The sequence below is a fragment of the Triticum urartu genome, chromosome 1A (genome assembly GCF_056163025.1).
Source record: "Triticum urartu cultivar PI428250 chromosome 1A, HENAU_Tu73, whole genome shotgun sequence".
Classification (NCBI taxonomy): Eukaryota; Viridiplantae; Streptophyta; class Magnoliopsida; order Poales; family Poaceae; genus Triticum; species Triticum urartu.
The window spans coordinates 93,938,561-93,958,857 of NC_141873.1; the positions used below are offsets into that span (position 1 = coordinate 93,938,561).

Genomic DNA, 20,297 nt, shown 5'->3' on the forward strand with positions numbered 1-20,297 from the left:
TTAGTACGGAGGTAGCATTATAAGATGATCTCTCACTAAATTTCAAGGTATAAGTGTTCTCCCTGAGTATGCACCGTTGCTACAGTTCGTCGTGCCGAGACACCACTTGATGATTGGGTGTGATAAGCTCTACGTTCACATACAACGGGTGCAAGCCAGTTTTGCACACGCAGAATACTCGGGTTAAACTTGACGAGCCTAGCATATGCAGATATGGCCTCGGAACACTGAGACTGAAAGGTCGAGCGTGAATCATATAGTAGATATGATCAACATAGTGATGTTCACCATTGAAAACTACTCCATCTCACGTGATGATCGGACATGGTTTAGTTGATGTGGATCATGTGATTACTTAGATGATTAGAGGGATGCCTATCTAAGTGGGAGTTCTTAAGTAATATGATTAATTGAACTTTAATTTATCATGAACTTAGTACCTGATAGTATTTTGGGATTTTTATTTCTGTGCCCCTGGTTCCTTAGCTCTACTCATTCATCCCCACTCTGTTAACTTTTGCTCACTTTTCCCCACTCCCTTGCCCGAAACCCTCATAACTGGTTATAACGGACGTTGTCGTCGGGTCAATGTCTTTGACCGTTAGCTGACGAGTGGGGCCGCATATACGTGGGCGCATGCAAGACCACGGTCGTGGGGTAGCACGTGTCCATGGACATGCCTGAAACATCCCATCATATAAAGAGGGCAACTACCACCATCGCCCCTACCATTTTCCCCCAAATCCACTCGCTAGCGCATCGTCTTCCTCTGCACGCCATCGTCGTCTCGCTCTCCTCCACTGCCTCCACCGCACCGTCTCACTCTCACCCACCGCATCCTCTTCCTCACCTTCATCACCTCCATCTATTAGATGGCCGACGCTCATGGCGATGCCGGCGCAGCGGCCGGAGATGTGGTGGAGCTACAGGGTCAGGGCGCGGTGACCGCGGATGTCGGTGCTACCTCTTGAGCACTGCGTTGGATTTCCTTGAAGAGGAAAGGATGATGCAGCAAAGTAGCGTAAGTATTTCCCTTAGTTTTTGAGAACCAAGGTATCAATCCAGTAGGAGGCTACGCGCGAGTCCCTCGTACCTGCACAAAACAAATAACTCCTCGCAACCAACGCGATAAGGGGTTGTCAATCCCTTCACGGTCACTTACGAGAGTGAGATCTGATAGATATGATAAGATAATATTTTTGGTATTTTTGTGATAAAGATGCAAAGTAAAATAAAAGCAAAGGAAATAACTAACTATTGGAAGATTAATATGATGAAGATAGACCCGGGGGCCATAGGTTTCACTAGTGGCTTCTCTCAAGAGCATCAGTATTTTACGGTGGGTGAACAAATTACTGTTGAGCAATTGCCAGAATTGAGCATAGTTATGAGAACATCTAGGTATGATCATGTATATAGGCATCACGTCCGAGACAAGTAGACCGACTCCTGCCTGCATCTACTACTATTACTCCACTCATCGACCGCTATCCAGCATGCATCTAGAGTATTAAGTTCATGAAAACAGAGTAATGCCTTAAGCAAGATGACATGATGTAGAGGGATAAATTCATGCCATATGATAAAACCCCATCTTGTTATCCTCAATGGCAACAATACAATACATGCCTTGCTGCCCTACTGTCACTGGGAAAGGACACCGCAAGATTGAACCCAAAGCTAAGCACTTCTCCCATTGCAAGAAAGATCAATCTAGTAGGCCAAACCAAACTGATAATTTGAAGAGACTTGCAAACATAACCAATCATACATAAAAGAATTCAAAGAAGATTCAAATATTTTTCATAGATAATCTTGATCATAAATACACAATTCATCGGTCTCAACAAACACACCGCAAAAAAGAAGATTACATCGAATAGATCTCCACAAGAGAGGGGGAGAACATTGTATTGAGATCCAAAAAGAGAGAAGAAGCCATCTAGCTAATAACTATGGACCCGAAGGTCTGAGGTAAACTACTCACACTTCATCGGAGAGGCTATGGTGTTGACGTAGAAGCCCTCCGTGATGGATGCCCCCTTCGGCGGAGCTCCGGAACAGGCCCCAAGATGGGATCTCATGGATACAGAAGGTTGCAGCGGTGGAATTAGGGTTTTTGCTTCGTCTCTGATCATTTGGGGGTACGTAGGTATATATTGGAGGCAGGATTACGTCAGTGGAGCAACAGGGGGCCCACAAGGGTGGAGGGCGTGCCTGGGGGGGTAGGCGCGCCCCCCTACCTCGTGGCTTCCTCCTTTATTTCTTGACATAGGGTCCAAGTCTCCTGGATCATGTTCGGTGAGAAAATCACGTTCCCGAAGGTTTCATTCCGTTTGGACTCCGTTTGATATTCCTTTTCTTCGAAACCCTAAAATAGGCAAAAAAAATAGCAATTTTGGGCTGGGCCTCCGGTTAATAGGTTAGTCCCAAAAATAATATAAAAGTGTATAATAAAGCCCAATAATGTCCAAAACAGAATATAATATAGCATGGAGCAATAAAAAATTATAGATACGTTGGAGATGTATCAAGCATCCCCAAGCTTAATTCCTGCTCGTCCTCGAGTAGGTAAATGATAAAAAAGATAATTTTTGATGTGAAGTGCTACTTGGCATAATTTTAATGTAATTCTTCTTAATTGTGGTATGAATATTCAGATCCGAAATATTCAAGATAAAAGTTTAATATTGACATAAAAACAATAATACTTCAAGCATACTAACAAAGCAATCATGTCTTCTCAAAATAAGATGGCCAAAGAAAGTTCATCCCTACAAAATCATATAGTTTAGTCATGCTCCATTTTCGTCACACAAGAATGTTCTCATCATGCACAACCCCGATGACAAGCCAAGCAATTGTTTCATACTTTAGTAATCTCAAACCTATAAACTTTCACGCAATATATGAGCGTGAGCCATGGACATAGCACTATGGGTGGAATAGAATATGATGATGATGGGGGTTATATGGAGAAGACAAAAAATGAGAAAGTCTCACATCAACGAGGCTAATCAATGGGCTATGGAGATGCCCATCGATTGATGTCAATGCAAGGAGTAGGGATTGCCATGCAACGGATCCACTAGAGCTATAAATGTATGAAAGCTCAACAAAAGAAACTAAGTGGGTGTGCATCCAACTTGCTTGCTCACGAAGACCTAGGGCACTTGAGGAGGCCCATTGTTGGAATATACAAGCCAAGTTCTATAATGAAAAATTCCCACTAGTATATGAAAGGGACAAAACAAGAGACTCTCTATCATGAAGATTATGGTGCTACTTTGAAGCACAAGTGTGGCAAAGGATAGTAGCATTGTCCCTTCTCTCTTTTTTCTCTCTCTCTCTTTTTTGGGCCTTCTATTCTTTTTTATGGCCTTTCTCTTCCCCTTTTTTTTAATTCCTCACTTGGGACAATGCTCTAGAAAATGATGATCATCATACTTCTATTTATTTACAACTCAATGATTACAACTCGATGCTAGAACAAAAGATGACTCTATATGAATGCCTCTGGCGGTGTATGGGATATGCAATGAACCAAGAGTGACATGTATGAAAGAATTATGAATGGTGGCTTTGCCACAAATACTATGTCAACTACATGATCATGCTAAGAAATATGACAATGATGAATGTGTCATGATAAACGGAATGGTGGAAAGTTGCATGGAAATATATCTCGGAATGGCTATGGAAATGCCATAATAGGTAGGTATGGTGGTTGTTTTGAGGAAGATATAAGGAGGTTTATGTGTGAAAGAGCGTATCATATCACGGGGTTTGGATGCACCGGCGAAGTTTGCACCAATTCTCAATGTGAGAAAGGGCAATGCACGGTACCGAAGAGGCTAGCAATGATGGAAGGGTGAGAGTGCGTATAATCCATGGAATCAGCATTAGTCATAAAGAACTCACATACTTATTGCAAAAATCTACAAGTCATCAAAAACCAAGCACTACGTGCATGCTCCTAGTGGGATAGATTGGTAGGAAAAGACCATCGCTCGTCCCCGACCGCCACTCATAAGGAGGACAATCAAAGAACACCTCATGTTTCAAATTTGTTACATAACGTTTACCATACGTGCATGCTACAGGACTTGCAAACTTCAACACAAGCATTTCTCAAATTCACAACTACTCAACTAGCACGACTTTGATATTATTACCTCCATATCTCAAAACAATCATCAAGCATCAAACTTCTCTTAGTATTCAAAACACTCATAAGAATTTTTTTACTAATCTTGAATACCTAGCTTATTAGGATTATTTAAGCAAATTGCCATGTTATTTAAGACTCTCAAAATAATCTAAGTGAAGCATGAGAGATCAATAGTTTCTATAAAACAAATCCACCACCGTGCTCTAAAAGATATTAGTGAAGTACTAGAGCAAAACTATATAACTCAAAAGATATAAGTGAAGCACATAGAGTATTCTAACAAATTCCAAATCATGTATGGCTCTCTCAAAAGGTGTGTACAGCAAGGATGATTTTGGTAAACTAAAAATCAAAGACTCAAATCATACAAGACGCTGCAAGCAAAACACATACCATGTGGTGAATAAAAATATAGCTGCAAGTAAAGTTGCCGATGGAAGTAGACGAAAGAGGGGATGCCTTCCGGGGCATCTCCAAGCTTTGGCCTTTAGGTGTCCTTCGATTATCTTGGGGTTCCATGGGCATCCCCAAGCTTAGGCTCTTTCGACTCTTTATTCCATAATCCATCAAATCTTTACCCAAAACTTGAAAACTTCACAACACAAAACTTAAAGTAGAAAATCTCGTGAGCTCCGTTAGCGAAAGAAAATAAAAGACCACTTCAAGGTACTATAATTAAATAATTATTTATTTATATTGGTGTTAAACCTACTGTATTCCAACTTCTCTATGGTTTATAAACTATTTTACTAGCCATAGATTCATTAAAATAAGCAAACAACTCACGAAAAACAGAATCTGTCAAAAACAGAACAGTCTGTAGTAATCTGTAGCTGGCGCGAGATCTGGAACCCCAAAAATTCTAAAATAAATTGCTGGACGTGAGGAATTTATCTATTAATCATCTGCAAAAAGAATTAACTAAATAGAACTTTACAAATAAAAATGGCAGCAGTTCTCGTGAGCGCTAAAGTTTCTGTTTTTTACAGCAAGATAACAAGACTTCCCCCAAGTCTTCCCAATGGTTCTACTTGGCACAAACACTAATTAAACACAAAAACACAACCAAAAAAGAGGCTATGTAAATTATTTATTACTAAAAAGGAGCAAAAGGAAAGGAATGAAAATAAAATTGGATTGCCTCCCAACAAACGCTATCGTTTAACGCCCCTAGCTAGGCATAAAAAGCAAGGATAGATCTAGGTATTGCCATAATAGTAAGATAGATCATTAAAAATCTTTTCATATTCTCTACGTTCGGCAGCAAGTTTTCTTTGAGACAAGCAAAAGTAATCAAAAGGGCTAAATTTAATGGGACAGAAGTCCCCAAGATCAACCTTGGAGGTATAGGTTCCTCCTTTGGCCCTTTTGTTGCACAACCAATTCATCATTATAAATATTCTTTTGACAGAACTTTGTGAGCCTAAACTCAAGAGAATATCCTAGTTCATTATTTCGAATGGCCAAATCATCATTAAGTTCAGAAATTCTATCAACTAAAACATTGTTAGGAACCCTTTTTCTAAGATTTTCATTGAAAGCAACATAGTCTAGGGATTGAAAACGCATTATTTCTTCTTGATAAAAAAGGATAGCCTCTATGGGAGGACGGCAAGCGTCCATCCTATAATGTGCAAAGATTTCTTTGGCCTCTTTTATTATGAATCTGAACTCATGAGCCAAAAATATCGTAGCGGCACGCTTAACAGAAGAATGCTCAATATTAGAAAATTCTAGAAAAATCCTTTGTATGCAAGGGTGCATGTGCATGAATTGTCTTTCAAGTTCAACTACAAGCATGGCAATAGCGTCTGCAAGACTACTAGTTCTATGAAGGATAGAACTACCCATAGAAGGCAAAGCACCGGCACAAGTAAATAAATCTTGGATAACTCCTTTTCCAATAATATTACCACTACCAATACGGAATTTTTTTGTATGTAATATAGGGGGTTCTTCAGCAGGAGCATTAGAATTTTTCATGATAGTATTATTGTCCATATCGACAATAATTTCCCCAATTTTAGACATAATGGCAGAAAGTGCAAAAGTAAAAAAGAGGCAAATAGAAAAAGAGAGGGAGGATAGAGAGAGAGGGGGGGCGAATAAAACGGCAAGGGTGAAGTGGGGGAGAGGAAAACGAGAGGCAATGGCAAATAATGTAATGCGGGAGATAAGGGTTGTGATGGGTACTTGGTATGTTGACTTTTGCGTAGACTCCCCGGCAACGGCGCCAGAAATGGCTCGTTGTCGGGAGTCAAATCTCGACTTGCGCGAACCTCCCCGGCAACGGTGCCAGAAATCTTCTTGCTACCTCTTGAGCACTGCGTTGGATTTCCTTGAAGAGCAAAGGATGATGCAGCAAAGTAGCGTAAGTATTTCCCTCAGTTTTTGAGAACCAAGGTATCAATCTAGTAGGAGGCTACGCGCGAGTCCCTCGTACCTGCACAAAACAAATAACTCCTCGCAACCAACGCGATAAGGGGTTGTCAAACCCTTCACTGTCACTTACGAGAGTGAGATCTGATAGATATGATAAGATAATATTTTTGGTATTTTTGTGATAAGGATGCAAAGTAAAATAAAAGCAAAGTAAAAAGCAAAGGAAATAACTAAGTATTGGAAGATTAATATGATGAAGATAGACCCAGGGGCCATAGGTTTCACTAGTGGCTTCTCTCAAGAGCATAAGTATTTTACGGTGGGTGAACGGACTACTGTTGAGCAATTGAAAGAATTGAGCATAGTTATGAGAATATATAGGTATGATCATGTATATAGGCATCACGTCCGAGACAAGTAGACCAACTCCTGCCTGCATCTACTACTATTACTCCACTCATCGACCGCTATCCAGCATGCATCTAGAGTATTAAGTTCATGAAAACAGAGTAACGCCTTAAGCAAGATGACATGATGTAGAGGGATAAATTCATGCAATATGATAAAAAAACCATCTTGTTATCCTCGATGGCAACAATACAATACGTGCCTTGCTTCCCCTACTATCACTGGGAAAGGACACCGCAAGATTGAATCGAAAGCTAAGCACTTCTCCCATTGCAAGAAAGGTCAATCTAGTAGGCCAAACCAAACTGATAATTCGAAGAGACTTGCAAAGGTAACCAATCATACATAAAAGAATTCAAAGAAGATTCAAATATTGTTCATAGATAATCTTGCTCATAAACCCACAATTCATCGGTCTCAACAAACACACCGCAAGAAAGAATATTACATCGAATAGATCTCCACAAGAGAGGGGGAGAACATTGTATTGAGATCCAAAAAGAGAGAAGAAGCCATCTAGCTAATAACTATGGACCCGAAGGTCTGAGGTAAACTACTCACACTTCATCGGAGAGGCTATGGTGTTGATGTAGAAGCCCTCCGTGATGGATGCCCCCTTTGGCGGAGCTCCGAAATAGGCCCCAAGATGGGATCTCGTGGATACAGAAGGTTGCGGCGGTGGAATTAGGGTTTTGGCTCTGTCTCTGATCGTTTGGGGGTACGTAGGTATATATAGGAGGAAGGAGTACGTCGGTGGAGCAACAGGGGGCCCACGAGGGTGGAGGGCGTGCTTGGGGGGGTAGGCACGCCCCCCTACCTCGTGGCTTCCTCCTTTATTTCTTGACGTAGGGTCCAAGTCTCCTGGATCATGTTCGGTGAGAAAATCACGTTCCTGAAGGTTTCATTCCGTTTGGACTCCGTTTGATATTCCTTTTCTTCGAAACCCTAAAATAGGAAAAAAACAGCAATTCTGGGCTGGGCCTCCGGTTAATAGGTTAGTCCCAAAAATAATATAAAAGTGGATAATAAATCCCAATAATGTCCAAAACAGTAGATAATATAGCACGGAGCAATCAAAAATTATAGATACGTTGGAGACGTATCAGTCGGCGGTGCGGGGAAACTCGCAACCGCTGCGAATGTGGCAGGCTCCGCCTCATCGCTGCAGAAGGTGACGGTGTCGAGCGGTGCAGTCCATCCCGATGCCCCCATTGTGCCGCCTGTCGTGGAGGAGCAGGTATTCATTTGCACTTGCTTAACTTGTAGAGTTAGTTCGATTGTGATTCATATAGCAGTTCAGATGGTTAGAGTAATTGGTTTGACGGATGGGCCGGGTTTTTTTGTATGGGTTGGGGTGATGGGGGTTTTTGGACTAGGGTTTGTTAGATAAATTGGTTGCAAAAATGCTAGCTAGATGTTGTGAACTATGATTTTAGGTGCTGCAATGATTGGGGTTTTCAGATTTGTTTTTAGATTTGGATAAATTCATTGCAAAAATGCTAAATGTTGTGAACAGATTGGGGTTTTTAATGCCATGATGCTTATTAGATTTGTTTTTAGTGCTCAAAGATTGGGTTTTTTAATGCTACTCAAGTTATTTGGTTCAAGTTATATTAGCTCTGTTGTTCACAATATGTCCACAATATGTAGTTATATCAGCTATGTTGTTCAATGTGTGTGCATGATAACCCACAAGTATAGGGGATCGCAACAGTTTCCGAGGGTAGAGTATTCAACCCAAATTTATTGATTTGACACAAGGGGAGCCAAAGAATATTCTCAAGTATTAGCAGCTGAGTTGTTAATTCAACCACATGTGGAAACTTAATATCTGCAGCAAGGTATTTAGTAGCAAAGTAATATGATAGTAGTGGTAACGATAGCAAAAGTAATATTTTTGGGTTTTGTAGTGATTGTGACAATAGCAACGGAAAAGTAAATTAGCGAAGAACAATATAGGAAAAGCTCGTAGGCATTGGATCGGTGATGGAGAATTATGTCGGATGCGATCGATCATGTAACAGTCATAACCTAGGGTGACAGAGAACTAGCTCCAGTTCATCAATGTAATGTAGGCATGTATTCCGAATATAGTCATACGTGCTTATGGAAAAGAACTTGCATGCCATCTTTTGTCCTACCCTCCCGTGGCAGCAGGGTCCTATTGAAAACTAAGGGAGATTAAGGCCTCCTTTCAATAGAGTACTAGACCAAAGCATTAACACATTGTGAATACATGAACTCCTCAAACTACGGTCATTGATACGTCTCCAACTTATCTATAATTTTTGATTGTTCCATGATGTCGGTGTACTAAAGTAGGGGTACCCTTAGTACCCCGAACTTGTGCACGGGCAGTCGCAGCGTCCCGCGGCAAGGCCTGCTAGGTCACCGCCAAGATCCTCCGTGGTCCCTTTGAAGACCATTCAAGAACAAAGTACTCAAGACAAGACCCCGGCAAGAGGAGCTTGCCGGGAAGAAGGCAAGACCCCGGCAAGAGGAGCTTGCCGGGAAGGCCACCAGAAGCGTCCCAAGGCCCCGGCAGGAGGCGCTTGCCGGGAAGGCCATCCAAGGCATTCCAAGGAACTTGCCGCGGCGCGCTACGCGCCCCGACAAGGCCCGGTGAGCGACAAGCTCCCGGAAGCGACAAGTCGACGGCCGCGGCAAGGCGCTTGCCGCGGCAAGCCCCCACTCCACGCCCGCGCTCCAACACATCCACCCACGTGTTGCTCTGGGGCTCCTCCCAAGCGCACGTGGCAGGAGGTTGTGCAGCTAGGGGCGTGCGGTGGCACGCAGGCGCTGACAAGACAACCATCGTGGCAAGACGGTGGCGTCCCTAGCGGTCCCTTTCGGTGATGTCTAGGTGACACAGACGGACATTTAATGCCCTTGTCCCCTGCCGTCAGGGTTAGGTATGATAACACTGTAGCGGGTAGCTGTGTCTACTACAGCACCTAGCTGCACCTATCCACGGCACCCTTTCCATTTTTGCCCTTGGCCCCCGTTGCTCTATGTCGGTAACCCCTTGAGTATAAAAGGAGGCCCGTGTGCAATGTAGAGGGGGATCGGCCATTTTGAGAGCCTTCGGGAGGAGGCCATTCCAACGCCCACAGTCTCGCTAGTCGCCGGTGTGCACTGTAGCACCCCGCGCTCCCGAGCTAGAAATCAATACCAAACCACAAAGCAGGAGTAGGGTTTTACGCATCCGTGCGGCCCGAACCTGGGTAAATCGCTCGCGTGCTTCGCCCCGATTTACTCCTCGCGCGACCAGCCGCCCGCGTGCTTCGCCTCGATCTGCTCTTTGCGCAACCTCCGCCCCCCGCCGAACCAAAAGGGACCCGGTCCGCCGGTCCCATAGGTGTCCATGGATCAGAAACCCCGGCATCTCTGGCGCGCCAGGTAGGGGGGCGTCGAAGTTGTGTGAATCAGATCCGGCGTTCTCGCGGGCTAGATCTTCATCTTCTTCATCGATCTTCACCATCTTCATCAACATGCCGCCGAAGAAGAAAGTTTCGGAGGCAGCTGCTCCGTCCGCGCCGAGCCACCCACCGCCGGAGCAAACGGATGGTGGGGCAGGCACCGGCGGAAGGGCACGCATCGACGAGGGAACTCACGGTGCTGCCAGGTCCCAGGGCAAGGCTGCGCTGCCCATCGGTGGCGTGGCTGGCTCCCACAACGACCGGGCGCACTCCAAGACCTCGGCGTCCGTGCATGCACCGCGCCCATCTCAGGAGGCGCGGGACCGGCAGCGTCATGGTACTCACGGTACCATGCGCTCGCTGGATCAAGATCGAGCTGGTGGATCCCGGAGCGCCCAGGTCCACCATGCGCGTCAACAAGCCGGCGCGAGCGAGACGCGGTCGCCTGGACGAGATACTGCTCCTTCTAACATAGTTAGAAGTCCGAGCTTATCCCGCTCCTCGCACCGTTCGCTACCGCCGCCCGCCACCGCAGCCGAAGCTCTGGCGCGAGCTCAGCTGCTCCTAGACTACCCTCCAGCGCCGGACAAGATCGACGACTGGAGGGCCACTATCCAGAGTCTCATCGGCTTTGCCAACGGCGACACTCCTCGGCAGCCGACCACATCGCAGCCGCAGCGAGTCAGCCGGGCACGAACCGGTGACGACAAGACCGGTGGGGGTGCAACCTCCGTGCACTCCCCACCCCGAAGGCCAAGATTGCCGACCCGCCGGATCCACCTCGACGGCGACTCCACCGCGTCGTCGGGTCCGCGAGCTCGTCGCGATCAACGCCAGGTTCTTCAAGAACGACAGCAGGAAGATGCTCGCACTCGTATCGAGCGTCGAAGAGAGGCGCGATGTCAGTCAGACCAGCACGCTGGGCCCTCTGTCGACATGCATGCGCCGGGAACCAGGCGACTTGCCGTACACGGTAGGTTGCCCTGCTTCACTCGTGAGCTGCGGCAAGTCCAGTGGCCCAGTACGAAGAACTTCAAGCCGGATGTGCCGGAGAAGTATGACGGCAAGTCGCATCTGTCAGAGTTCCTCAGCATCTACACCATCGCGGTGCAGGCTGCTGGGGGGCGGGACGACAAGATCCTTGCCAATTACTTCCCGTTGGTGCTCAAGCCCAACGTCAGGTCCTGGCTCATGCACTTGCCGGACAACTCCATATCCTCCTGGGCTGAGCTGTGCCATCAGTTTGTCGGCGCCTTTACAGGCGGTCACAAACCTCATGGCCAAGAGAGCGATCTCCATCTGCTCGTCCAGAAGGAAGGGGAGCCCCTGCACAAGTACATCCAAAGATTCAGCCGTGTACAGTACAACATCCCAGACGTCCACCCCGCCGCGGTCATCAGCGCATTCCATCAGAACATGCGTAACCGCAGGATGCGGGAGGAGATGGCGATGTGCCGGATTAGGGACGTCAGGGAGCTGTACGCCCTGGCCGACAAATGTGCGCGTGCTGAGGAAGGGAGGAGACTCCCCGGAGAAAAGACTGGAGCGGAAGGATCTGACAGTGAAGATGCTGCCCCAGCAAAGAAAAGCCGGCGGCGCAACAACAGGAAGAAGCAGAACAAAGAGCTGCTAGTCGTTGAGTAGTCCGGCAGCGAAGGTGGCGCCAAGAAGGCTACAGTTGGTAGCTCCGGCAAGGAGGTTGCCGCATGCACCAACTGCCAGGCCGTGGCCGCCGCCGACAAGCAGGACGGCTCCGACAAGCAATACTGCAAGATTCACCGCACCAAGGGCCATGACCTCCAGAGCTGCAAGAAAGTCGAGCAGCTCGTCCAGCAACAGAGGGCTGAGTACGAGCGGCGCGACAAGGAGAGAGCCCAAGGGCGTGCCGAGAAATCCGGCCAGAAGCGCACCGTCCAGGGAGAACGCCGCGGCAAGGCCAAGCAGCGGCAAGGAGACAGGCCTCCCCGCGGTCGCGACAAGGATGAAGACGACGACGACAGCGACGAAGACCTGGATGATGTCGAGACCAGCGAGCAGGAGTTTCAGAAAGCCACAGAGGTCTTGTGTGTTGACGGTGGTGCTTCTCTGCATACCTCGCGCCGCCGACTCAAACAGTGGGTGCGGGAGGTTAATGCAGCAGAACCACCTATCGAATCACGCAAGCTTCTGAAGTGGTCCAGCACGCCTATCATCTTCGACATTGAGGATCACCCCGATCGCACAACCGCAGTCGGGTGCTTGCCGATGTTGGTGTCACCAACTATCCGCAACCTCAAAGTCACCAAGATGCTAGTTGACGGCGGGGCCGGCTTGAATCTGATCTCCTCCGCTGTGCTCCAAAAACTCCAGATCCCCGACAGCGAGCTCGAAGAGACCGGCACATTCCAAGGGATCAATCCGGGAAGGAGCAAGCCGAAGGGGAAGGTCACGCTACCGGTAACATTTGGCAGCCAGCTGAACTTCAGGACTGAGAGGGTCACGTTCGACGTTGCCGACATCCCATTGCCTTACAACGGGATACTTGGCCGTCCAGCACTCGCCAAGTTCATGGCGGCCTCTCATTATGCATACAACATACTGAAGATGCCAGGCCCGATAAGCGTCATCTCTGTCCCTGGCGACAGGAAGGATGTGCTTATCTGTGCTGACAAGATCTACCGGGAAGCAGCAGCCACGGCAGATCGCCGTCCACTTGTCGGTGAAGCTCCCGGGGGCAAGAAGACCAAGGCCGGCAAGAGCTCTGATGCCCACTCCGGCAAGCGCACCTCTTCGGAGTGCTGTGCTGCCGTCGAGGACACACCATCGAGCTCCACCAGCAAGAAGACCAAGTCCGGCAAAAGCTCTGATGCCCACTCCGGCAAGCGCGCCTCTTCGGAGTGCTGTGCTACCGTCGAGGACGCACCATCGAGCTCCACCGGCAAGCACAAGAAGACGATGGCGGCTCCACCAGAGACGAAGAAGGTGTCCGCCAAGGAGGATGGCACTGGTGGTACCTTCACCATCAGTGCCGCGCTTGATCCTAAATAGGAAGGCGTGCTCGTTGCTTTCCTGCGGGCGAATGTCGACGTGTTTGCATGGCAACCGTCTGACATCCCCGGTGTTCCCAGGAAAGTGATTGAGCACCACCTTGCCGTTTGTCCTCATGCGCGGCCCGTCAAGCAGAAAGTCCGGAAGCAGGCGGTGGAGCGCCAAGAATTCATTGCGGAGGAAATCAAGAAACTGGAAGCAGCAGGCCTCGTCAGAGGAGTGCTCCATCCCACGTGGTTGGCCAATCCTGTAGTCGTGCGCAAGGCAAACGGGAAATGGAGGCTTTGCATCGATTTCACTGATGTTAACAAAGCTTGTCCCAAAGACCCATTTCCTTTGCCGCGCATTGACCAGATTGTTGACTCCACAGCTGGGTGTGATTTGCTTTCATTTCTTGATGCATACTCCGGGTATCATCAGATCTTCATGGCAGAGGAGGATGAAGAGAAGACCGCATTTATTACTCCATGTGGCACGTACTGTTTCGTACGGATGCCTTTCGGATTAAAGAATGCTGGTTCGACATTTGCAAGAGTAGTCCATATTGCTCTTGAGCCACAAATACACAGAAATGTGGAAGCCTACATGGATGATATAGTGGTCAAGAGCAAGGACAGAGCAACCCTGATCCAAAACTTGGACGAGACCTTCGCAAATCTGCGCAAGATCAGCCTCAAGCTCAACCCAGAGAAGTGCGTGTTCGGAGTTCCCTCCGGCAAGCTTCCCGGGTTCTTCGTGTCTCAGCGGGGAATTGAAGCCAACCCCGACAAGATCAAGGCCATTGAGCAAATTGAAGCACCAAAGCGCGTCAAGGATGTAAAGAAACTTGCCGGTTGCGTGGCTGCTCTCAGCAGGTTTATTTCTCGGTCTGCCGAGCGCGCCCTGCCGTTTTTCAAATTATTGAAAAAGGCAGGTCCAATGAAATGGACTCCGGAAGCGGAGGCTGTGCTGCAAGACCTGAAGAGATACCTGTCCTCCCCTCCAATACTTGTCGCGCCTAAGCTGCAAGAGAAGTTGCTGCTGTACATAGCGGCAACCAATCAAGTGGTTAGTGCTGCGTTGGTAGCAGAGAGGGAGGCAGATGATGAGCCAGCAACCGCGGCGAGCACATCCAGCGACAAGCAGGGGACTTCCTTGACAAGCTCTGGTCCCGACAAAGATGGATCTGCGCAGATGCATGAGGAGGCGCGGAAGAAAATGGTGCAGCGCCCAGTTTACTTTGTCAGTTCCCTCCTGCAGGGGGCTAGGTCAAGGTACTCTGGTGTGCAGAAGCTGCTTTTCGGCCTTCTCATGGCCTCGAGAAAGCTGCGCCATTACTTCCAAGCACATGAGATCACAGTTGTCACTCGCTTTCCGCTGAAGAGGATACTGCAGAATCCAGAAGCGACGGGCAGGATTGTTGAGTGGGCACTGGAACTGTCAGGCTTTGGTCTCAAGTTTGAAAGCACTTCAACTATCCAGAGCAGAGCATTGGAAGAATTCATAGCGGAATGGACGCCAACTCCGGATGAAGAAATTCCGGAGACGAGCATCCCCGGCAAAGAAGCAAGCAGAGAGTGGCTGATGTACTTTGATGGTGCCTTCTCGCTGCAAGGCGCCGGCGCTGGTGTGCTGCTTATCGCGCCCACCGGAGAGCACCTCAAGTACATAGTCCAGATGCACTTTCCCAAGGAGCAAGCAACGAACAATACTGCAGAGTATGAGGGATTGCTTGCCGGTCTCAGGATCGCGGCAGACCTTGGGATCAAGAAGCTCATTGTCAGGGGTGACTCACAGCTTGTCGTCCGCCAAGTAAACAAGAATTATCAGAGCCCGTTGATGGAAGCTTACGTCGACGAAGTGAGAAAGCTAGAAGAGCGCTTTGACGGCCTACAAATGGAGCACGTTCCGAGATCTCAGAACGCCCTTGCTGATGGCCTGTCAAAGTGCGCCGCACTTAAGCTACCTGTGGAACCAGGGACCTTTGTGCTCAAGCTGACCCAACCGTCCGTAACACCATCAACTGGACAAAGCAAGAAGAGGAAGTTGACTCCTGGTGACTACCTGCCGGCAGAGCTTCCCGAAGCCGCCGCCAAGAAGGTCCCCAAGATCAACACCGAAGGCGCTGAGGAGTAGTCTGCTCCGGCAAGCCCTAGGGCTTGTTCCGTTGAAGCAGAAGCTCCCGGCAAGTTTGTCGCGGAATGTCACGCTCCGGCAGAGACACAACTTCTCGCCGTAGAAGCGGATATTCCCGCAGCAATCTCCAAGATCAACGCCAAGAGCGCCGGGGAGCAAGATGCTCCGGCAAGCCCCAGGGTTTGTTCCGTTGAAGCTGAAGCTCCCGGCAAACTTGTCGGGGAACGTCAAGCTCCGGCAGAGACACAGCTTCTCGCCGTAGAAGCGGATGTTCCCGCGGCAGCAGAGTTGCCTTTAGTCCTTGTTGTCGAGCCACAGGCTCCAACGTGGGCGCAGCAGATTGTCCGTTTCCTTCAGACAGGAGAACTTCCCGAAGAGCAAGAAGAAGCCGAAAGAGTAGCCCGGTAGTCAAGTATGTACCAGTTCGTCGACAAGACACTGTACAGAAGAAGACTCAACGGTGTGAAATTGAGGTGTATTCCCCGGGAAGACGGACAAAAGCTGTTGGCAGAGATACATGGAGGCATATGTGGACACCACATTGGCGCAAGAGGACTCGTCGGCAAAGCGTTCCGGCAAGGTTTCTTCTGGCCAACAGCCCTCCAGGATGCAACTGCACAAGTAACCAAGTGTGAAGCGTGCCAGTTCCATTCCAAGCAGATACACCAGCCAGCTCAAGCTCTCCAGACGATCCCTTTATCCTAGCCATTTTCGGTCTGGGGGCTCGACATCCTCGGCCCCGTCCCCCGAGCTGTCGGGGGCTTTGAGTACTTGTACGTCGCAATCAACAAGTTCACAAAGTGGCCGGAAGTGGAACCAGTGAGGAAGGTGACCGCACAGTCAGCCGTCAAGTTCTTCAGGTCGATTGTCTGCCGCTTCGGGATCCCTAACCGGATAATCACCGACAACAGCACACAATTTACGAGCCACACCTTCATGCAGTACGTCCAAGATCTCGGCGCCAAGGTCTGCTTCGCTTTTGTTGCTCACCCGAAAAGCAACGGTCAAGCGGAGAGGGCAAACGCCGAGGTGCTGCGCGGGCTCAAGACCAGAACTTTCGACAGGCTGCACAAGTGCGGAAGAAGCTGGATCGAGGAGCTACCGGTGGTTCTTTGGTCGATCAAAACGACGCCAAATCGAGCCACTAGACAGACACCCTTTGCTCTAGTCTATGGAGCAGAGGCAGTTACCCCCACGGAACTCGTATACGGGTCACCTCGAGTGCTCTCTTACGATGAGCTTGAGCAAGAGCGGCTGCGGCAAGATGACGCGCTGCTCCTTGAGGAAGATCGTCTCCAGGCTGCTATGCGAGCTGCTCGCTACCAGCAAGCTCTGCGCCGCTACCACAGCCGCAGAGTCAATGCCAGGAGTCTCGAGGAAGGCGACCTTGTTCTTCGGCGCGTTCAGTCGGCCAAGAATTCCAACAAGTTGACGCCGAAGTGGGAAGGCCCTTACCGGGTGAAACGAGTCACAAGGCCTGGCGCTGTCCGCCTTGAGACCGAAGATGGCATTCCAGTGAGCAACTCCTGGAACATCGAGCATCTTCGTAAGTTTTACCCGTAAGGCGCGGTTGTCGGACCCTGTCCGGCAACCACCTTTCTGTACAAGTCTTGCCGCTGTTGCATGTAATCCTTTGTACAGAGCCAGGCGCAGACCCTGAGCACCAGAGAATGAAGCGCTGCATACCCCGGGGTTATAGCATGCATGCTAGGTTGAGTCTCGTCCTTGGTTAGGGTCAATAGTCCCTAACAGCGGCTAACCCCTAGCTTAGAGGTCGAGTGTCCGTCCCTTTGCTTTTCCTTCGTTCGCAGGGCTCGCACGTCCTGGCCAGACCACCTGGAGACGAAAAGGAGAAGAAGGGCGCGCCGGCACCTGGGCCCCGGCAAGAATGCCGGGGGCTGCGAATGCCAAGATGTCACCCCCGGCAAGCCAGAGTTGCTGGGGGCTGCAATATCAGATAAGTCTTTCATCCCTCTTCATGCATCCTCTTATAGACTGGGGAATGCGAGCCCGCGTTTCTTCCCGAAAACTGCCGTGCTCCCTCGCTCTAGGCCCTGGAGCTAGTTCCCGGGGCCAAGTTTGGTCGTAGTCGCGGCAGCAAAGGGATGAAACGAGGAGGCCACACCCACCTCGTTCCCGCCTCCGTCAAAGGCGTGAGAACGGTTGAAGCGACGTGGGAAGGTGGCGGGGCTTGTTCTCGGGGAATGGAATGCCTGTCCGAGAGATACCAAGGGTCTGTTCCTTGGCGTGGGTTCAACCCGCGAGGCAAATAACCCAGCAAACATCCCCTTTTCATTAAAAAACATCCCATACAGGTATAGTCCATAGAGGATGAAAAACATGAAGAGAGGATTACAAGTTCTAGATACAACTAAGGCCCAAAGGCTTACAATTAAAAAGATAAGGTGCCCGTAATCCCTTTCCTGTCCCCCTCTTCAGGAGGTAGGTCAAGGAGGCGAAAGGGGGAAAGGGGCGCCAAGGCGAGCTACAGGTGCCAGAAGACACCAAGAGAACATCCCGGGGGCCGGACGGTGATGGCGACGCCGGGAGAAGGGTGCGAAGGAGGGGCGGCAGGACGTCAGCGCGCTGTCGAGGGCACCATGCCATCGTACTCCGACCTGACGGCCTTGTCGCCAGCCCTCTTCCCCTTCCGCGGCCTCCCTACGCCAGCCGCCCAAGGAGACGCCCCCGGGGAGTTCAAGAAGCCGGCGGCGCGGATGGTGGGGTCGCCGGTGCCGCACAAGACGGCGCCCGACACCTAGTCGGAGCCGCCATCCTGCCGCCCGCCACCCTCACCATCACTGCCGCTCTCCTCCTCGTCACTCTCGCTCGAGGAGGAGCCTTCGCTATCGGAGGAGCTGTCCACGCAGCACTTCGCCCGGGTGCCGAAGCACCCGAAGACCTTGACGGAGAGGAGATCGCCCTCCACCAGCTTAAAATGGAGGGTGAACCCCTCCATCAGGCTGTGGATGTGGGCGAACGTCTTCCACCCTCGATCGAGATACATCACACTAGGGGCTGGGAGCACCACGCGGACTCGCATGCCGCTGATCCCACAGCCCCTCATGTGTAATCTCAGAGTTTCGGGCGGGTCCGACTCCATCGCGCTCGCGAACGGAGCTGGAAGCCGGAGGCGACGACGAGACGCCCGGTGCAGCTTGACGAAGAAATCGCAAGGGTTGTCCCCTATATGGACCGCCGCGGGGGGAGGAGCCGCCGGCGGGGGCGAAGCTGGCGCGTCGCCCCATCCGCCTCTTCCCCGAGCGCCTCGACCTCGTCCTCGACCTCGTCCACGACCTCGCCCCCTCCCTCTTCCCCTTATGGCTGGCTCTGCCACCACGAGCAAGGAAGAGGGGAGGGTGCGCTGTCTAGCGGCGACCCTCGCCGCCACCGATGAAGGCCCAGGATTCCCTTTCTCCATGACGAATGAGAGAAAGGGGAGCAGAAGCTGAAGAAAGGAGGAGACGAGAGAGTGCAGGCTTCGGTGCTCCCTTCCCGCTCCTTATAAAGGAGCGAAGTGGGAGCCCAGCCGCCACGCTCAGCGAATCAAGGCACGGGAAGAGCAGGGAGGCGGGCCGACCCGCCATCTCTGCTCGCAACGGCCCAGGTTCCCGCTCCCACCGTCCGCGATCCCAAGTGCATGGGAGCCGTGTGGCGGGGATGCAGAACTGAGGCGACGGATGGGGCGGCCTCGCCCTACCCCATAATCTCAGGGAGTGGGCGCTTCGAAAACCGCGCACCGGCCCCGTCCAGTAAATGCGCCACGCCCCCACGCCTACCTCTGTTTGGAGAAGAGGGCGTGGGCCGTTCCCCTTCATCATGGCTTGACGCATGCTCGCGGGGCTTAGCCCCGCGCGCGCGTCGCCCACGTCACCCACGACGCCGCGTTTGACGCGTGCCGTTCCGGGCGTGCGCGATGGAAGCGGAGAAATATACGGCGTGACCCAGGCCGCGCATGCCCGTGCAGTGCTCTGGGCCTGGCCCAACAGCGCTCGGCACCGTGTTTGGCCCAGGCCCGGGGGCTCCTGTCGGTGTTCTACAGTAGGGGTACCCTTAGTACCCCGAACTTGTGCACGGGCAGTCGCAGCGTCCCGCGGCAAGGCCTGCCAGGTCACCGCCAAGATCCTCCGTGGTCCCTTTGAAAACCATTCAAGAACAAAGTACTCAAGACAAGAACCCGGCAAGAGGAGCTTGCCGGGAAGAAGGCAAGACCCTGGCAAGAGGAGCTTGCCGGGAAGGCCACCAGAAGCGTCCCAAGGCCCCGGCAGGAGGCGCTTGCCGGGAAGGCCATCCAAGGCATTCCAAGGAACTTGCCACGGCGCGCTACGCGCCCCGACAAGGCCCGGTGAGCGACAAGCTCCCGGAAGCGACAAGTCGACGGCCGCGGCAAGGCGCTTGCCACGGCAAGCCCCCACTCCACGCCCGCGCTCCAACACATCCACCCACGTGTCGCTCTGGGGCTCCTCCCAAGCGCACGTGGCAGGAGGTTGTGCAGCTAGGGGCGTGCGGTGGCACGCAGGCGCTGACAAGACAACCATCGTGCCAAGACAGTGGCGTCCCTAGCGGTCCCTTTCGGTGCTGTCTAGGCGACACAGACGGACATTTAATGCCCTTGTCCCCTGCCGTCAGGGTTAGGTATGATAACACTGTAGCGGGTAGCTGTGTCTACTACAGCACCTAGCTGCGCCTATCCACGGCACCCTTTCCATTTTTGCCCTTGGCCCCCGTTGCTCTATGTCGGTAACCCCTTGAGTATAAAAGGAGGCCCGTGTGCA

The 20,297-nt window shown here is 50.8% G+C and overlaps 1 protein-coding gene across 1 annotated transcript in view; it reads left to right on the forward strand.

Moving 5' to 3' along the window:
- The first annotated feature begins 872 nt into the window (after window positions 1–872).
- LOC147990206 (uncharacterized) overlaps window positions 873–20,297 on the forward strand; it is a 35,399-nt gene continuing 15,974 nt past the window's right edge. Inside the window, exons 1-3 of the mRNA XM_087525052.1 lie at window positions 873–957; window positions 3,749–3,757; window positions 8,068–8,198. Coding sequence (XP_087381178.1) covers window positions 873–957; window positions 3,749–3,757; window positions 8,068–8,198 — 225 coding nt within the window. The remainder of the gene's footprint in view (window positions 958–3,748; window positions 3,758–8,067; window positions 8,199–20,297) is intronic.